This window comes from Coregonus lavaretus (genome assembly GCF_964263955.1).
Source record: "Coregonus lavaretus genome assembly, chromosome: 15".
NCBI lineage: Eukaryota > Metazoa > Chordata > Actinopteri > Salmoniformes > Salmonidae > Coregonus > Coregonus lavaretus.
The window spans coordinates 47,669,211-47,686,943 of NC_140002.1; the positions used below are offsets into that span (position 1 = coordinate 47,669,211).

The window sequence follows — 17,733 nt, forward strand, 5'->3', positions numbered from 1 at the left end:
GCTGTACAAAGCATTGACTTTGGGGGGGTGAATAATTGTGCGTGTTCAAGTTCTGTTTTTTTGTTTGTTTCACAATAATATTTTGCATCTTCAAAGTGGTAGGCATGTTGTGTAAATCAAATGATTCAAACCCCCCAATAATCAATTTTAATTCCAGGTTGTAAGGCAACAAAATAGGAAAAATGCCAAGGGGGGTGAATACTTTCGCAAGCCACTGTATTTATGCCCTCTCTTCCCTGTGTTCTCTTGCTCAGTTTTCTCTGCTAGTTTCTCTATGCTCAGCAGTACTAATCAGTGTCTGATCGGAGATGTATGTACAGGTACTCGAGAAGTGTTCTCCCTGTTTCTTTATTGTTTCAGTCATAGTTACTATTTCGTACTTTGGCTGTCAGCCTGTTTTTGGAGACTTATTTGCTCCGCCTTTCTTTTATCCTGTTAAGTCCGTTATTTTGTTTCCTGGCTTCGGGACCACCAGTAAAGATCCTTGTTTCACCGTCTCTGCCTGTTGCCTACTGTCTATCCTGCACCGCATCTGGGTCACACCTCACACCAACCCTTACACCTGCCCATACCATAATCCCACCGCCACCATGGGCACTCTGTTCACGACGTTGACATCAGAAAACCACTTGGCAAAGGAGAAATGCTCACGAACAGGGATATAAACAAATTTGTGCACAACATTTCTGAGAAATAAGCTTTTTGTGCGTATGGAACATTTCTGCAATCTTTTATTTCAGCTCATGAAACACTTTACATGTTGCGTTTATATTTGCGTTTATATTTTTGTTCAGTATATGTTGTCTGGTTTCTTCATATATCCACAGTCTTGTCGGTACAAAACGGAGCTACTCTCTCCCCATGCATCCTATCGGTATGCAAATATTCCTCCACCAGCATTCTCTTGTTGCTGATGTCATCATATGCTGACAGCCAGTGGTGAGACACAAACCTTTGGGGGTTTGTCCCTACAATGTCTATGAACTCGCATAACTCCAGAAGGTATTTCACCTGAAAACAACCCGGCCATGGACCCCTAGCCCACCCTCCGTAACCCCAGGCACTCAGCAGGACACTGTCTGTTGGCACTGTCATGCTGTCGGTCGACACTGGCCAGCTGACTGTCGACATTGGCTGGCTGTCCTTTGACAATAGCCATAGGGGGATCTCAGCCCCTCTTGAAAAAGGGTTCCCGTTCCCACATCCAATGCCAGCACAAAATCTAATATTTGAAAAGGCCAAGGACTGTAATAGCAGGAATGGGAACGGGAGAACCCAATGCCAATTTTATTCAGAGCTGGACAAGGTATTGGGTGACCATCCCATCCCCCGCCCACCACTCTTTCTGAACAGTGCTGTGGCAATATTGAGGGAAAGCTGCTGAGCGCTTTATGTGTGTGTGTGGGTGTGTGTGTTGTGCGTGCATGTGTTTTAACCCTGCTGGTCTTGTTGTGTTACAGGGGATGAAACAAATAAAGTGTAACATTGCAGGAAGAGAAAATCACTCTAATCCCATAGGTCCTGTGGAGGGAAGGAGGGAGGTGGAAGGAAGGGAGATAGTTCCCACTGGACTGCTCTCTCTTGTCCTAGATGTATTGTCTATGAATGAGGTTCTTAAAATGCACCTTCACCTATAAATGCCACCCAGAATAGATTTCATGTTATTTTCTATTAATGTTGAATCATATTGAATATGTTTTTTATTCATATTATTATTATTAAATAAGTCATTAATTCACTGTTGTAGATTATTTTCATAAAAATGACAAAAAGGAAAGAAATTAGCTTTTCTTTGGAGAACTGCCTGGAATGAGTTATGTCTGCTTAAACAACCTGGCCTTGTATGGCATTCACATCCGCAAAGGTACAAAGTAACTATTGCACTTTGTTGTGTCTATTTAGTACACATTGATTTACTGTTTAAGCTGCCTGATTAGTCAGCGGCAAAATTAAAATTACACAATTGGTAATTATGCATTTGCAACTTTTATTTAAAAGGTGTTTATATTGAGATAGTGTAAACACCGTCAGTACTATCTTGTTTGCGGTGTAGAAGACTGGTTTGAAATGTTGGCGTGCTTGTGTTATGTTATTTTCCATATGAAAAGTCTTTAAAATAATATAAAAAATTGAGATAATTTTTCTGACAGTCTGACCAAACATACATAAAGCTTACAATAGCTGGCACAAAGATTTAGATTTTATCAGAATGAATGAACTCTAAATAATATGCCATTAATATGATGACTTATAGTTAATCAAATATTAGACAAATTCAGTAAAATATGAATTATTTTCATAGGCAATATAATAGCATATACACTCTGTTAAAAACATTTGGCAAAAAAAGGGAATTTATCCTTTACATATTTTCATATTGTCTTTATACAGAGTTCCCTATATAGATCCAGAGACAGTCAGGTAGTATAAACTCTCATTTAGTTAGTCTGGCTATAATTCTATAATATAAATACAATGCTTAGGGGTTCTATTCAATCTGTGTCACTGAAGCGTTACAGATTGCACGATAGAAATGTAAAGGTAATGTCAGATTGAGCCGACATATGCAGCGTTTACCATGAATGTAGTCTCTGCTAACGCGGGAACATTGCCTTTAAATTTCAATCGCGTTGTAATACTGAACTTCCGCGATACGGATTGAATAGAGCCCTTAAACTGACTATTATATTAAACAGAGTGAGTAAAAAAACATCCCTTTAAGTATCGTATGTAAAACCTTTCTTCCTTTATGAGCTTTACTGGTCTGAGACCCAGGGCTACCTCTGGAAAGCTACAGGTAACTGCCAAAATAAAGGAGACGCCAACATAAAGAGTCTTAATAGGGCGTTGGAGGGATGCAACACCATTCTTCCACGAGAAATTCCATCAATTGGTGTTATGTTGATTGTGGTGGAAAACGCTGTCTCAGGCGCCACTCCAGAATCTCCCATAAGTGTTCAATTGGGTTGAGATCTGGTGACTGAGATATACAGTACCAGTCAAAAGTTTGGACACACCTACTCATTCAAGGGTTTTTCTTTATTTGTACTATTTTCTACACTGTAGAATAATAGTAAAGTCATCAAAACTATGAAATAACACATATGGAATCATGTAGTAACCAAAAAAGTGTTAAATAATTCAAAATATATTTTATATTCTTCAAAGTAGCCACCCTTTGCCTTGATGACAGCTTTGCACACTCTTGGCATTCTCTCAACCAGCTTCACCTGGAATGCTTTTCCGACAGTCTTGAAGGAGTTCTCGCATATGCTGAGCACATGTTGGCTGCTTTTCCTTTACTCTGCGGTCCAACTCATCCCAAACCATCTCAATTGGGTTGAAGTCAGGTGATTGTGGAGACCAGGTCATCTGATGCAGCACTCCATCACTCTCCTTCTTGGTCAAATAGCCCTTACACAGCCTGGAGGTTTCCTGTTGAAAAACAAATGATAGTCCCACTAAGCGCAAACCAGATGGGATGGCGTATCGGTGCAGAATGCTGTGGTAGCCATGCTGGTTAAGTGTGCCTTGAAATCTAAATAATCACAGACAGTGTCACCAGCAAAGCACCCCCACACCATCACACCTCCTCCTCCATGCTTCACGGTGTGAACCCCACATGCAGAGATCATCTGCTCACCTACTCTGCGTCTCACAAAGACACAGCGTTTGGAACCAAAATTTGGACTCATCAGACCAAAGGACAGATTTCCACCGGTCTAATGTCCAATGCTTGTGTTTCTTGGCCAAAGCAAGTCTCTTCTTCTTATTGGTCTTTTACCAAATAGGGCTATCTTCTGTATACCAACCCTACCTTGTCACAACACAACTGATTGGCTAAAAAACGCATTAAGAAGGAAAGAAATTCCACAAATTAACTTTTAACAAGGCACATTCCAGCTGACTACCTCGTGAAGCTGGTTGAGAGAATGCCAAGAGTGTGCAAAGCTGTCATCAAGACAAAGGGTGGCTACTTTGAAGAATCTCAAATACAAAATATATTTTGATTTGTTTAACACTTTTTTGGTTACTACATGATTCCATATGTCTTATTTCATAGTTTTGATGTCTTCACTATTATTCTACAATGTAGAAAATGGAAGAAAAAAAAACATGAAGAAAATCCCTTGAATAAGTAGGTGTATATACGGGTACTGTATGTAGATTTACATTTTAGTAATATAGCAGATGCTCTTATCCAGAGCGACTTACACACACACACACACACACACACACACCCTCTAAACCCCCTATGCTTCTTTAAGATCCCTCTTTCAAAGTCACTGAGATCTCCTGTTCTAGCCATGGTAGCCAAAATAATGGGCAACCGCGCATTTTTATACTGTACATGACCCTAAGCATGATGGGATGTTAATTGATTCATTATTCCTAATTTACTCACGTGTTTCCTTTATTTTGGCAGTTACCTGTATATTGGATAACTTCCCATGAAGTACATCCATCCATCACACAGAGGAAGAGTCCTATCCATGTGAGTTAGAGAGATCTATAATTCTGAAAGGTACAGGGACTCATAGAGAGCTGCAGACAGACATCTGGGAGCAGCAACCCCGTGGTCTCTCTCTCTCCTGGGTCATGTTCATTAGGCACCAAACGGAAGAAAAAGGACTGAAACAGAGAGGAACTACTCGGACTTGTCCAAAAATAAACTAACATTTTCGTTTTCTGTTGCAAATGGTTTTCAAATGTTTTTCCATTACGCGCCCTAATGAACACAACCCTGTTGTCTGTCACCCGGAGAGCTCGGTCCCTCAGGTCATGAACTGTGTGTATCCCTCCGCCCCGGTTACTATGACATCCATCCAGATCCTCATGGCCTCTGGAGATGGGGCCACCATAAAGTAGAGCCGGTCGTGAGTCTTCACACAGAAGGTCAGCGACGGGTTGGGGCTCTGGAGAGAGAGAGAGGAGGAGAGGGAGAGGGGAAGGAAAATAAAAGAAAGTATTATCAAGGTGAAAAATACTTTGTGGAAAAGAGTACATTGTACAATCAATTCAACTTTATTTGACAGGGTGTTAATTATCACAAAATTACTAAGAATATACATGGTAACTTGTCCTTAAATATTTATACATTTAGTTGACAAATAAGTTAATGATAACTTACTGCAGCTCTGTCTTTGCCGAGAGCTCTTAAACACACTGTTCCGTGATTTGAAAATGCACATCTATCTCCAATAAATAACATCTAGTAAGAGCATTCTTTGCAAAAATCCTACATTCTTGCTAATTACTTTTAAAGTATTTAAAATCAATTTCAAACAAAACAGTAATATTGTAATAAAACAAAACAAAATCTGTACATTAACTAGTAAAAAAGTGATCACAGTAAATACATTTAAAATAAATTCAGAACTGAAGAATGTAATGACAATGTACTGAGTGTTAAGCTGTAGCGGATAGAGTGAAGGGTTCTGTACCTTAGTGGCACTGCGTAGGTGATCGTAGTATACCTCCTCTATAGCCTGAAAGTAGATGAGTCCTTTCAGCTTGGTCTCATGCTTATCTGAGAGGAAGACAGAAAGAAAACACAGTGTTTTAAGTTGTCTGAGAGGAGAGAAAGGAGAATCACAGTGTTTTATAGTCTTATACTGATGCAATAACAGACCTTTCTGTTTCTGTTTCACTCTGACAAAATAACACTGAATTGAATTGTGTCAAGCTTTCTTGCTGCTTCAAGAAAGTAAAAAAGAAAAAAAACATAAGAAATCGTGAAAAGAAGATATTGGAGTCTGTCTACTTTGTGAATCTACCCTATTTTTCATTGTACTGTATTGAACTGAATTGGAATTCAACAAGTATTTATACATTTTTTGTTTTTGATTTGCCTACATACTTGATGGTCAAGTGTAGTCCAATATATAAACTGCTATTAATTAATAAGTCTTAGGATGGACGCGTGACTGTCTAAAAATGCCCTTAAGATAACTGAGTTTCATAGAGTCAAACTGATTTTGGAGTTAAGAATTCATTCTCCCTGCTGTGTGGCAAGAAAAGGATTTCTGAAACATTTATATATATATATATATATATATATATATATATATATATATACATATATATATATATATATATATTTAATCCTTATTCAAATAAACAATGGTAGCCAGCGAGGCTCTTTAGTGTGCACGGAAAACAAAAAAGCAGACCAATAGCCGACAACAATTAAAAAGCAAATCCTTTGAAATCCATCCCACTTTTTCTCTTTCACCATCTTGCCTTTTTTGATTAGCCAAATCTGCTTAGTAATGAGATAAATGTTTTTGAAGATGTTGTGAGTTTGGTTTTGTTAGTCACGACCAAGCCAGCCAGGAGCTAGCCCAGCCTCCTCGCCTCCCTTAGAAACGCACAGCACCACAAAGTATTGCAGATTATTTCATCACCACCATCATCGTCAGGAGTGAGGGGGTGAAAAGGCTAGGCGGAAGTGATCCGAGAGAGAAAGAGAGAAAGAGAGAGAGAGAGAGAGAGGGGAGGGGGGGGGGGGGATTCGGAGAACAGGGCAGAAGTGGTCAAACCACACCATAGGGAATAGGGTGCCATATCTTATCTTCTGGGCTACATAACAGAATTCTGTCATTAACCCACTAATAGAGCGGTTAGGCCATTGCTTCCTTCCTACGTAGTTCATAGAAAAAGATGTTAGGATGACTAATTAGGGAATGGCTTCCTTCCTCACCAGCATAGTAGGAGAAGTTCCTCTTGAGGCGGTCGAAGACAAACCAGCGTTTCTTCCACGACTTGATCTTGCCGCCCATCTTGACCAGGTGTCCCTTGCACATCTTCTCTGTGAGGATGACGTAGGGACAGGTGTCCACGCTGTGACCCGACGACTCCACGTGCGAACGCAGGTCAAACTCCTCCTTCCTGATGGGTAGGTATCGTGTCATGGGGCGGGCCTGGGGAGAGGACAGAGAGGGAGGTGAAGATTACTTTATTATCACAGAGACACTTAGATTTGTCTGTTTCCTTTATCCCAACACCCCCAGACACACTAACACACACCCCACAAAGAGGCTTCACCATAAAAATAGAATGACTAGAATGGACATCCCGTTCAAATAAATGGTTCGTGATGGGTGGACCGACGGCCATGTTGAGTGTGCCCATGAGTATTCTATTTCAATTGCAGTGGTCTGAGGCTCGGCTATGTCCCTTCTAGTAATTCTATTTTTATGTCTATAACTATGTGAATGAAAGTTCCATCCATTTACAACACAAGCTGAGGCAGCAGTGTAGTGGGGAGACTTAATATGTATGATAATATAAGTATTACTTAACTAGGCACGCCAGGTGCACCTTTATCATCCCAGAGGATGTTTGTTTAGTTTCATTATTCACTGCAGAAAATATAGACAATTAAACCCAATCAACTGAGATAAAAGCACTCGTGATATATATATATCATACTTTACTGTGAACCCTCTCTCTCGCACTCTCTCCCTTCTCTCTCTCTCCCTTTCTCTCTCTCTCTTCTTCCTTCAAACTCTCCATTCCCCGCCCTCTCTCTTTGTTTTCTCTCTTCACTCACCATCTGATCTTCCCACCCTCACTCCCCATTTCTTGTCTTTCATTCTCTCCACCCGCCCTCTTTCTCCATCCTCCCTCCATCCAGTCCTCCTCTCCTGCTGCGTTGTTCCACTAACCTGAGAGAAGTGCTTCTCTCTCATCTTCACCTCCTCCTCCACCAGCCTCTGCCTGTGGGCCGTCTCGTCCTGCAGCCTCCTCTCGGCCTCCTCGCGCCTCCCCCGCTCCTCCTCCAACATCTGCCTCCGCGCCTGCACCTCCCTCTCCTGGGGACGGGCGGGAGGAAAAGAGGGGCGAGCAGATGGAGAGAAGGATGGAGGAAGAGACATGAGAGAGACAGGAAGTGCAGCAGGTATACAATGGCAAGGTGATTGGTCAGGGGAAATACGGGTTCATGGATTGAGTGTGAGACAGATAGAAGAGAATGGGGGTGTAGAGACAACAAAAAATCAGTTGCACTGTAGTAGAAGGAATCTCCATTTGCCATAATTATCTGTAGGTTATATGCTCCATTGGTGTTGGTGTGAGACATGTTGTTTGGACTCACTCTGCTCTCCACCAGCCTGGCTTTCTCCTGCTGAGCCTCCTTTAACATCTTCTCCATCTCCTCGATCCTCAGGGCCTCAAGCCCACTGCCACTACACAAAGAGAGAGGGATGTTATGTTACTACTACACAGGGAGGGAGGGGGGGGGGGGGGGGGGAGGTTACTACAGTACTCAAATTAGATGTTTACTACAGTACTGCACTGGGAATGAAAAGTAAATAAAAACATGACTCCAAACCGTCTACAAACAACAAAGCTCCAAAACGGTACCAGTTACCAGAGCAGCACTCCTCTGTAGATAACATTCAAGAAGCTTTTGTACAACACTATGGAGCTGCTATTATATCTGCCTCCGTTTTATATGAAACAGTTTCTACTGTAGTATCTTCCCTGGGGGAATCCCATAAACAACTCAAACAGGTGAGGTTCTCCTCGCCTACCGCTTGAGCGGGTTGGCATAGCAACAGGCTAGTGTGAAACGTGTTGTCAAGGTAACAGACGTGTAACAAAACATGTTGTCAGGGGAACAAAAGTGAACACAGTGACCCATCATCGTCAGGGACATAGAGAGGGCAGACTTGAGTGTTCCCATGGAAACAGACTGAGTTGCCGTGGTATCCCCGTCTCCCCCCGTCTCGTCTCTCACCTTTCTGGAGAACAGGCAGAGTTGTTGCCGGTGGAGACGGAGGTCTCGACGCTGTCAGAGCTCTCCAGGCTGAGGGTGTCGTACTGCGGGTCCCCTGAGGGGGGTGTCTGGTGGTGCAGGATGGAGTGGTGGACCATGGGAGGAGGGCCTGTGGGAGGAGGTGAAAACAGGGCAGTGAAATGGTTATCTAATGACTGCAGCGCACGCGCCACCTAGTGGTACTGAGATGTCATAGCAGGCTGTTGTTTAGACCTGACAGTGGCCAGGATATTTGTATTTGTATTTATTATGGATCCCCATGTTTTTAACTGTATATACAGTGCTATGAAAAAGTATTTGCCCCCTTTCTAATTTTCTCTACTTTTGCATATTTGTGATACTGAATGTTATCAGATCTTCAACCAAAACCTAATATTAGATAAAGGGAACATAAGTGAACAAATAACACAACAATTACATATTTATTTAATTTATTTCATAAACAAAGTTATGCAACACCCAATTCCCCTGTGTGAAAAAGTAATTGCCCCCTTACACTCAATAACTGGTTGTGCCACCTTTAGCTGCAATGACTCCAACCAAATGCTTCCTGTAGTTGTTGATCAGTCTCTCACGTCGCTGTGGAGGAATTTTGGCCCACTCTTCCATGCAGAACTGCTTTAACTCAGTGACGTGGGGGTTTTCAAGCATGAACTGCTCGTTTCAAGTCCTGCCACAACATCTCAATTGGGATTAGGTCTGGACTTTGACTAGGCCATTCCAAAACTTCCAATTTGTTGCTTTTTAGCAATTTTCATGTAGACTTGATTGTGTGTTTTGGATCATTGTCTTGCTGCATGACCCAGCTGAGCTTCAGCTTCAGCTCACAGAAGGATGGTCTGACACGAGATGGGTCCCATTATGCCCATTAGCCCACGAGATGGGTCCCATTAGCAAAGGAAATATTTACATCTACAGTATATCATTCTTCTATGTATGCCTCTGTTGATGCCATATCATTAATGCAAACATTATGGAGGGCAATATTTTCGCAGCATATTCATAGCTGGTCTGAATTCTGTGTTATAGGCTCGAATGCAAAAGAGCCATAAATTTTTTCTATAGGAAGAAAATACCCACTACCTGTCTACAACTGGGAGAGGTTCAGAGTTAGGTGGGAGGGACTCTGAACTAGATGGGAGGGACTCTGTGAAACCACAATGTAAGAACAAGAATGACACCATTTTAAGTGCAGTATTCTACTATATGAGGCATTGCATCTGGTTTTGCATTGATTTTATTTCACCTTTATTTCAACAGGGAGTCATATTGATACCCAGGTCTCTTACAAATGAATCCTGCAGAATACATGCAATCAATAAATAGTAATATAATCAATCAAACAATTTCCCAACTGTTTCCCCAGTTTCCCCCTGCAGTTGCCTACAGTTTATATTTTCTCCAACAACATCATAGTTTTGGTTCTAGTCTCACAGGTACAGTAACGTCCATGGTCTTTTGGCTATGAGGGAATCATACTGTAGAAGTGGGAGAAGCATTGATGTGTACTAGTGGGTGGAACCAGACAGGGGAAGGGGAGGGGCTCTGTTACCTTTGGTCTGCAGTGACAGCTGCCTCCTGGTGTCCATCACCATGTCTGGAGGGCCTGACACTGACAGCTCCCTGGACACCAGCTGGAGACCCTGGGAAGGGACAGAGGGAGGGGGGAGTTATGAAGAGGGATTACGTATACATGTAGAATATAATAGAGAATATCATAATATAATATGGAACGGAATGTTATATAATATAATAAAAGAGAAGGGAATAGAATAGAGTAGAGTATAATATTATAGTTCCTACCACCATGATCTATGGGTAGAGGATTATCAGAGAGTCCCTTACCTTGGTGGGTGTGCTTCGGCCCAGTGTAACCCCATTGGACTGTGGAGGGCTGGCAGTACCGTTGACACTACTAGAACGTGATGCTGTCTGAACTACATCACCATCTGGTTTTGACCGGTACACCTGAAGACAAGACCAGAGGAAGTCAAACAAGTCAGTCAGACAGGTGACCAGAACAGGTCTCCATGACACAGCACAAGACCAAGATGACCAGGTAGCATCAAAGACACTGATGTAAACAATCACCACCACTGGTCAGCAACCCAACCCTGATCAAAATGGCAAACATCATATCAGGAAATGAAATGAAGAACAGGACAAATAGGAGACTGAAGCAAAGAGAGGCGAGAGGTTTACCTGGCTAGGTCTGCGTGAGGAGTGAGACTTAGCAGGGAGAGGGGGAGGGCATGACTGGTGGTGTGGCTCCCCTGCTGACATTATGTCCTGGTACCAGCGCTCTAATTTAAGGGCTGGGTTGTGAGGTCTAATCCACTCAGGCTGGCTCTGAGGGGGTTGGTGGTGCAGAGAGTCCAGGCAGAGAGCAGAGCAGGAGAGCAACAGAGACCGGATGAGAAGCATAAAAGAGGTAGGAGGCAGGAAAAACAAGAAGTAATAGAATGGAAATTCCTTGATATGAGTAATATAAAGCTGATGTCGAAGACTTTCTTTTACCCAGACAGTAAAAGGAACCATTCATAACATAGTCATAAAGTTATTCATAATTAATAAAGTGATTTCAGAACATTCTATGCTCACAAAGGTTGGTCCATTAACCAAAAATGACTGAACTAAATTCTAAACAGCCTTTAGGAGAAAGGAGAAAGTGCAGTTTGTCTATACCAAAGCCCAAGAGAACTTTATCCACAATACATTTTATTCCATATCTCCGTAAACCGTATAAACGTTTTAGGGGTTTAAAGCCAGGAGGGAGGCACACACCTCGACTGAGATAGTGGGGGAGGGGTCACATGGAGTTGAGTGGCAGGAGAAGGCAGGGTCAGCGAGCGCAAGCTGGAATGACTGGATAGAAGGTGCGGGGGAGGGGCCAAGTTTCTGCATCCCCAACATCTGGCTTAACTGACTAACCGTGACGTATTCCTTTACAAAGATAACCAACACGCGCGCGCAGGGATGCGCACACACACAAACACACACACACACACAAACACTCACACACACACACACACACACACACACACACACACACACACACACACACACACACACACACACACACACACACACAATTAAGGCAAATGTTGTAGATATTGGGAGAGAGCAGAGAGAGGTAAGAATTTTAACCAAGGGTATATCTCCAAGAAAGCCATTTAATAAAAGATTCATAAAAGAAAGTAACTTTTGAAACAGAAAACAGAAACAGAGGGAATAATAGAAAGCAGGTGGTATATTCTACCTCGCGGGGCAGAGCTGCTGGAGCAACAGTGAGAGAGAGGCAGTGAGGAGCAGGGGAGGTAGAGTAGGTTGGGAGAGGACCACAGCTCCCATACATCTTATAGACATCAGCGAGCCTGAGGTACTCCTGCATCAACACCAACACCCACAACACAAGCACACACAAGTTGAAATAAGGGATAGATTGTATATTCAAAGACAAAATACCCCTACTCTCCCACACATTTTACATTTGAGTTATTTAGCAGACGCTCTTATCCAGAGCGACTTACAGTAGGGAGTCCATACATTTTTTTTATTTTTTGTACATACACACCCCTACACACACACACACACACACCCACACACAGATTCCCATACACAGATTCCCACACACATGCACTAAGTTCCTAAAATTAATTTTGTGTATGATCATTATCACACAAAAAATAAGTCACCTCAAACTACATTACTGGTACTCATCACAAAGGGTAAAGGTAAGCCAACCAAGCCACAGAAAACAGACAGACACTTGGTCCAAACACACTGGATCCCGACGTCACAAATTGAGACAACCCCAACACAAACGATACAAATGTAGATGCAGAAACATTCAGGCACAGGCCACCTTGTCATAAGACACACCGACAGACTAAAACAAATAAGGGATTATTTTTCAAGCTTCTGAAAAACCACTCATGTCCATTTCTCTTAGTGGACACAACACACTCAATGCAGAGCAAGCCAGGTTAGGATACGTCCCCAAGGAAGGGGGATTGTGGGTAGTGTAGTCAGGCTGCATTATGGGTAGTGTAGTCAGTCCACATGCGTCAGTGTGTTTACCTCCTGTGGCCTGGTGGGACAGAGGTCAGGGGAGGGGGTGTACGAGGAGGAAGAGAAGGAGGCAGGAGGAGGGTAGGGAGGATGTGGAGGAGGGACAACCTCCCCCTCTACCTGTACCAGGTCAGGTTCGCTGATATGCAGCACTGGTACTTCCTGTTTCAGTAAAAGTTTTCAGTCAAATGTGTACTCAAATATCTATGGTTAAACCTGTTACCCTACACTGTAAGCAACTAATCCTAACCCTAACGAGTCTCCTCTATTCATCACAGCAACCCAGCAGTACAATAGCTTTCACCTATATCATTTAGACTAGAGAGTCCAGCTTGACAAACATAGCTGATCTCCTTTCAGTAAGAGAGGCCAGCTCAGTGATGTGTCAGCAATTTACACTAACAAGAGTCCTCAGCATCTCTGAGGTACTGCGGCCTCACTTGTTAGTTGTCAGGCTTGTAGGTTGCTTTTATAGATCCCAGGACTCTCTAGGAAACAGTGACAGTTGCTGCTGAGTTGACTATTTATTTATTCGCACACAAGAAAATGCAAAACAATATAATGAGAGTTTAAAAGGCAAATGAAAAGAGCATGTGCCGGAGAGGTAAAAAAACAAAACAGAGAGGCTTGTAAGGCACCTCCCCCTTTCAAATTATTCTAAAAACAAAAACAAACAAAAAAGTATCAAAATTTTTAAGCCTAAGAAACAAATAATGTATTATTTAAAGACTATCCTGGATAAATCAAGATGAATTCAATTGATTGTGTTCCTCCTTCTCACCTCCTTCATGGTGCTGCAGGGCTTGGGGAAGCTCCGTCCTCCTGTCAGAGTGTGATATCTCTTCTCCAGAGTAGACAGCCTGTCCTTCTCCTTATGAAGCAGCTGTAGGGCCAGGGTCCTATCTTTAGCCATCCTCTCACAGTCCTGAGCTGCCTGCACCCCTAACTGGTTGGCCTGCACCTCCAGAGCAGCCATCTTCTCCTAAAGATCAAGGGGCACTTCGCTTTACATCCCATCTTACAATGCAAGCTCCGATGTTTTTTCAATTCCATACTTTCCATGATAGTATGACTATTATCCCGCTCACACGATTGGGCCAATCTGAACCGTACTGAACTAGTTCTGATATTTTATCAGCACGGTATTAGCAACTGTGGTGGATGCTTAACCACTAACCAGACCAGCGTACTACAGTTCAGCTTGGTTCGGCTCGGCTCAGTAGTGTGAAAGGGTTTATAATTACCAATATGGTGTAGATTACTGTGTAGCAGTGTGTCTTGTCCTACCTTCCTCTTGGCCACGCTGCGGTGGTACTCTGCCCTTTCCAGGAGCAGCTGTCTGCTGAGCGTCTCCTTCTCTTCCTCCAGACCGCTCTCTCTCTCCAGCTGACGGAACTCCAGGTCCTCAAACTGCTTGGTCCCCACCTCAAGCGCCTCTGCCTCCTACAGACAGACACACAGACAGATGGACAGACAGATCAAATCAAATCATATTTTATTGGTCACATACACATATTTAGCAGATGTTATTGTGGGTGTAGCGGAATGCTTGTGTTCCTAACTCCAACAGTGCAGTAGTATCTAACAATAAGAAATAATACACAAAAAAAACCAAAATACTGCAAAGTTGCTTAGAAGCTAGAAGCAGAGCTGCCATGTCTGTCGGCGCCATCTGCATCTTGCCATAGACACAAACAGACATACAGACAAGTGCAAGACAGACACACAGACAGGTCACACCAATTCAAAATGGGGAGGTCTTATTCACTGACAAACAGAAGTAATAACAACATGAAAACATGTTAGCTAGTTATTTAATTAGTAAAGCAAATTTTTATATGATATTGCAACATACACAGCAGAAAGGGCACAGTATACTTCTAGCTTACTTTAAAAAAAGACATTAAAAAAAATACAACAAGCACATGCAAAGCGATAAGACTTCCATAGTCCTGAATGAACTCCAGTGTCCAAATGTTATTTCATTCACAGCTTTGACATGTTTGCTCTTTTCTAAGGCAATACACTTAAGCAGTACCTGGGTCCTTTTTGCGTCCCTTTGATATTTTAAGTAGAAATTGAGCCCCAATATTGAATTTAAAAGCCTGTTATATTAAATGAAGTGCCCTTTAATATAACCACATGTAAAATTCTATAAACTTGTGCCAAGATTCAGCATTTTGGCATGTCCCTCTGTGCACCCTCTGTGACATCTAGGAAATTGTTAACACACTTAACCTCAAAATGTTTCGTTTTCATCATCATTGTAAAGCCCTACTTATTTTGTAGCTTTGAACATCTAATAGTAAAATCATAGTGGTTCTGGTTCTACTCTTTTTGGCCATTTTCTGGTGTTTTGTGGTGGAAAACTGAGTGGGTCGATGCAAAAACATGTTTTTTATTAAGTTGAACACATGCTCTTTATGACAGAATGTTAAAATTATGTGAATTAAAACGCTTTGGGATTCGAACTAGTGATTTTACAGTTACTGGCCCAACGCTCTATCCGCTAGGCTACCTGCCACCCTAAATGGGGATGGATAGCCTACTTGAACAAGCAAAATGCAGGTATGTGAATTGTGAACCATTTAAAAACCCTTTATTCATGAGCTACTTTTGGCTAATGGAAAGGAGAAAAAGACGTACCTATGTGATGCTGTTAAACCAGCCTTGATTAAGGGTAGGCTGTGCTTGGTTTTTAATCAAATTAAACGAAATGGTGGGAAACCATTTTTTTATATTTCTAAATACGAGATTCACCGGCACAAAAAGTACATCTCTCCTTCCATGGGCACTGTGCGTCATGGCTGTACAGGCTGCGCTTCCGCTCTCAAAATCCATGCCATTATCAACTGCTTTACCGTTAAGACCTGCTTTTTGTGGGTCTTAAAACGTACCATTAGCACTGCATGAAATTGACACTGTTGTGCTTGGACACACCTCAAATATTGCCACCGATCCCACCTCAGTGCAAGTGAGCTGATGTTAGACAGATAAATTGCCATTAGGTTGGCATTAGGGCTGGAAAATGCCAGTGCGCCAATTTTTACATGCCAAAATTGCAAACTAACGTTCATTTGACACAACCGAAAATAGAGCCCCTAGAGTTCTAGTCCTAGTGTTCTAGTTCTAGTGTTCTAGTTCTAGTGTTCTAGTTCTAGTTCTAGTGTTCTAGTCCTAGTGTTCTAGTTCTAGTGTTCTAGTTCTAGTGTTCTAGTTCTAGTGTTCTAGTTTTAGTGTTCTTGTTCTATTGTTCTAGTTCTAGTGTTCTAGTCCTAGCGTTCTAGTTCTAGTTTTCTAGTTCTAGTGTTCTAGTTCTAGTTCTAGTTCTAGTGGACTAGGGTGTGTGAAGAGCACTGACCCTCCGTAGCTGCTCCTGTAACTGTTCCCTCAGAGATTCAGGACAGTTATGAACCTGGCTCTTCAGCTCACTGTACCCCTCATGAAGTCTCTCCAGCAGCTGCCGCTCAGCAGACACATTAGCCCTCCCCTAGAACACACACCACACACACACCGTCCCAGGGAGAAGAAAAAAAATACACGGCTCAAAACCACGCCATGCAGCCAAGCAGCTTTAAAGAGAGGTCAAAGGTAGTAGGTGAGTGAGGGGGTTAGGGTGCTGGGGGTTAAGGTTGCAAGGCTTCAAGCATCTTTTTGAGTCAACAGGAAAAAAAATAAGCTGAAAAGTGTGTAGCTATCTGAGCATCAGGACTCAACACGCTTGGCCATATAAATGAAGGTTGATCATTGATGCAGAGCTTTGATGTCCAACTACTAGTACAAGCTCCATGCACACCTCTGTGCACGTGGAGGTGTGTAGCTAGATGAGTGCTTGTGAGTGAACAAGCAGTTGTATGTGTGTGGTCTGTTACTAGATGGTCCTACCTTGTCTTTCTCCCTCTGGGTGGCCCTGTCCAGCTGGCTGAGTTTAGACTGGAGCTGAGAGATTATCTCTGTCTCTGTCTCGACCTGCTCCTGCTCAGCCTGCCTCTCCCCCTGCAGAAGAGCCCTCTCCATCTCCGCCTGGGAGGGACAGACAGGCAAACAGGACAACAGTGCTTAGTTTACAGTAACCCGGACTAGACTCAGAAAAAGAGCAAGTAGAAGCACAGCGGCAAGAAACCTGGAGAGGAACCAGATTCTAAAGTCCATCCTCAGCTGGCTGTATCAGGTAGAAGTTACTGTTTATCCTATAATAATATAATTTGGGGGGTGCTTATATTTGTCCTGTTACACACAGAAGTGTGTAATGGAAATGTGTTTTTTTGCATATCGCAACTCCCCCTGAGACACCCGCAGGTAGAGGGGTCACGGCCAGGGTCGCGATTGTATAGCGCCCCTGGAGCAATTAAGGTTAAGTGTCTTGCTCAAGGGCACAGCAACATTATTTGTATTCATTTTTTGTCTGCTCCAGAATTCGAATCATCAACCTTTTGGTTACTGGCCCACAACGCTCTAACCTCAAGGCTACCTGCCGCAAAGTAAAGATTTAGTCTCCTTTAAATTGGTGGCAGCACAGTCGCCACTAGTTTAAGTGTTACAAAGCACTTCATTTTAACGGTGTACTCATAACTGGAGAGTAGTGCAGTGCTTAAGGGTTGCTGTTTGTTAACCTACCTCCTGTCTGGACTCCTGTAGCTGCTGCTCCAGCTCTGTGACTCTGTGTTTCAGCTCATCCACCCTGGACAGAACCCTGGTCCTCTCCTCCTCCAGATACTGCTGCTCCTGACGCCCAGATACACCTGATCCTAACCCTGACACACCCACACCTAACCCTGACCCTGAGTCCTCCTGCTGGATAAAGCATACATGCACCAATGTGAGTACATTCAGAGAACACCGAGCCGCCGACGTGGGCCCATACCACTCACGAGGACTGT

General features: G+C 42.8%; 1 protein-coding gene across 1 annotated transcript in view; it reads right to left on the minus strand.

Annotated features, from left to right (window-relative positions):
• Nucleotides 1–4,775: 4,775 nt before the first annotated feature.
• phldb1a (pleckstrin homology-like domain, family B, member 1a) overlaps nucleotides 4,776–17,733 on the minus strand; it is a gene marked incomplete at both ends in the record, with an annotated part of 70,383 nt that continues 57,425 nt past the window's right edge. Inside the window, 17 exons of the mRNA XM_084177591.1 lie at nucleotides 4,776–4,916; nucleotides 5,445–5,530; nucleotides 6,704–6,923; nucleotides 7,671–7,817; nucleotides 8,099–8,189; nucleotides 8,744–8,891; nucleotides 10,335–10,425; nucleotides 10,628–10,750; nucleotides 10,985–11,131; nucleotides 11,567–11,725; nucleotides 12,042–12,167; nucleotides 12,863–13,015; nucleotides 13,635–13,835; nucleotides 14,141–14,296; nucleotides 16,215–16,343; nucleotides 16,739–16,876; nucleotides 17,471–17,647. Coding sequence (XP_084033717.1) covers nucleotides 4,776–4,916; nucleotides 5,445–5,530; nucleotides 6,704–6,923; nucleotides 7,671–7,817; nucleotides 8,099–8,189; nucleotides 8,744–8,891; nucleotides 10,335–10,425; nucleotides 10,628–10,750; nucleotides 10,985–11,131; nucleotides 11,567–11,725; nucleotides 12,042–12,167; nucleotides 12,863–13,015; nucleotides 13,635–13,835; nucleotides 14,141–14,296; nucleotides 16,215–16,343; nucleotides 16,739–16,876; nucleotides 17,471–17,647 — 2,433 coding nt within the window. The remainder of the gene's footprint in view (nucleotides 4,917–5,444; nucleotides 5,531–6,703; nucleotides 6,924–7,670; nucleotides 7,818–8,098; nucleotides 8,190–8,743; nucleotides 8,892–10,334; nucleotides 10,426–10,627; nucleotides 10,751–10,984; nucleotides 11,132–11,566; nucleotides 11,726–12,041; nucleotides 12,168–12,862; nucleotides 13,016–13,634; nucleotides 13,836–14,140; nucleotides 14,297–16,214; nucleotides 16,344–16,738; nucleotides 16,877–17,470; nucleotides 17,648–17,733) is intronic.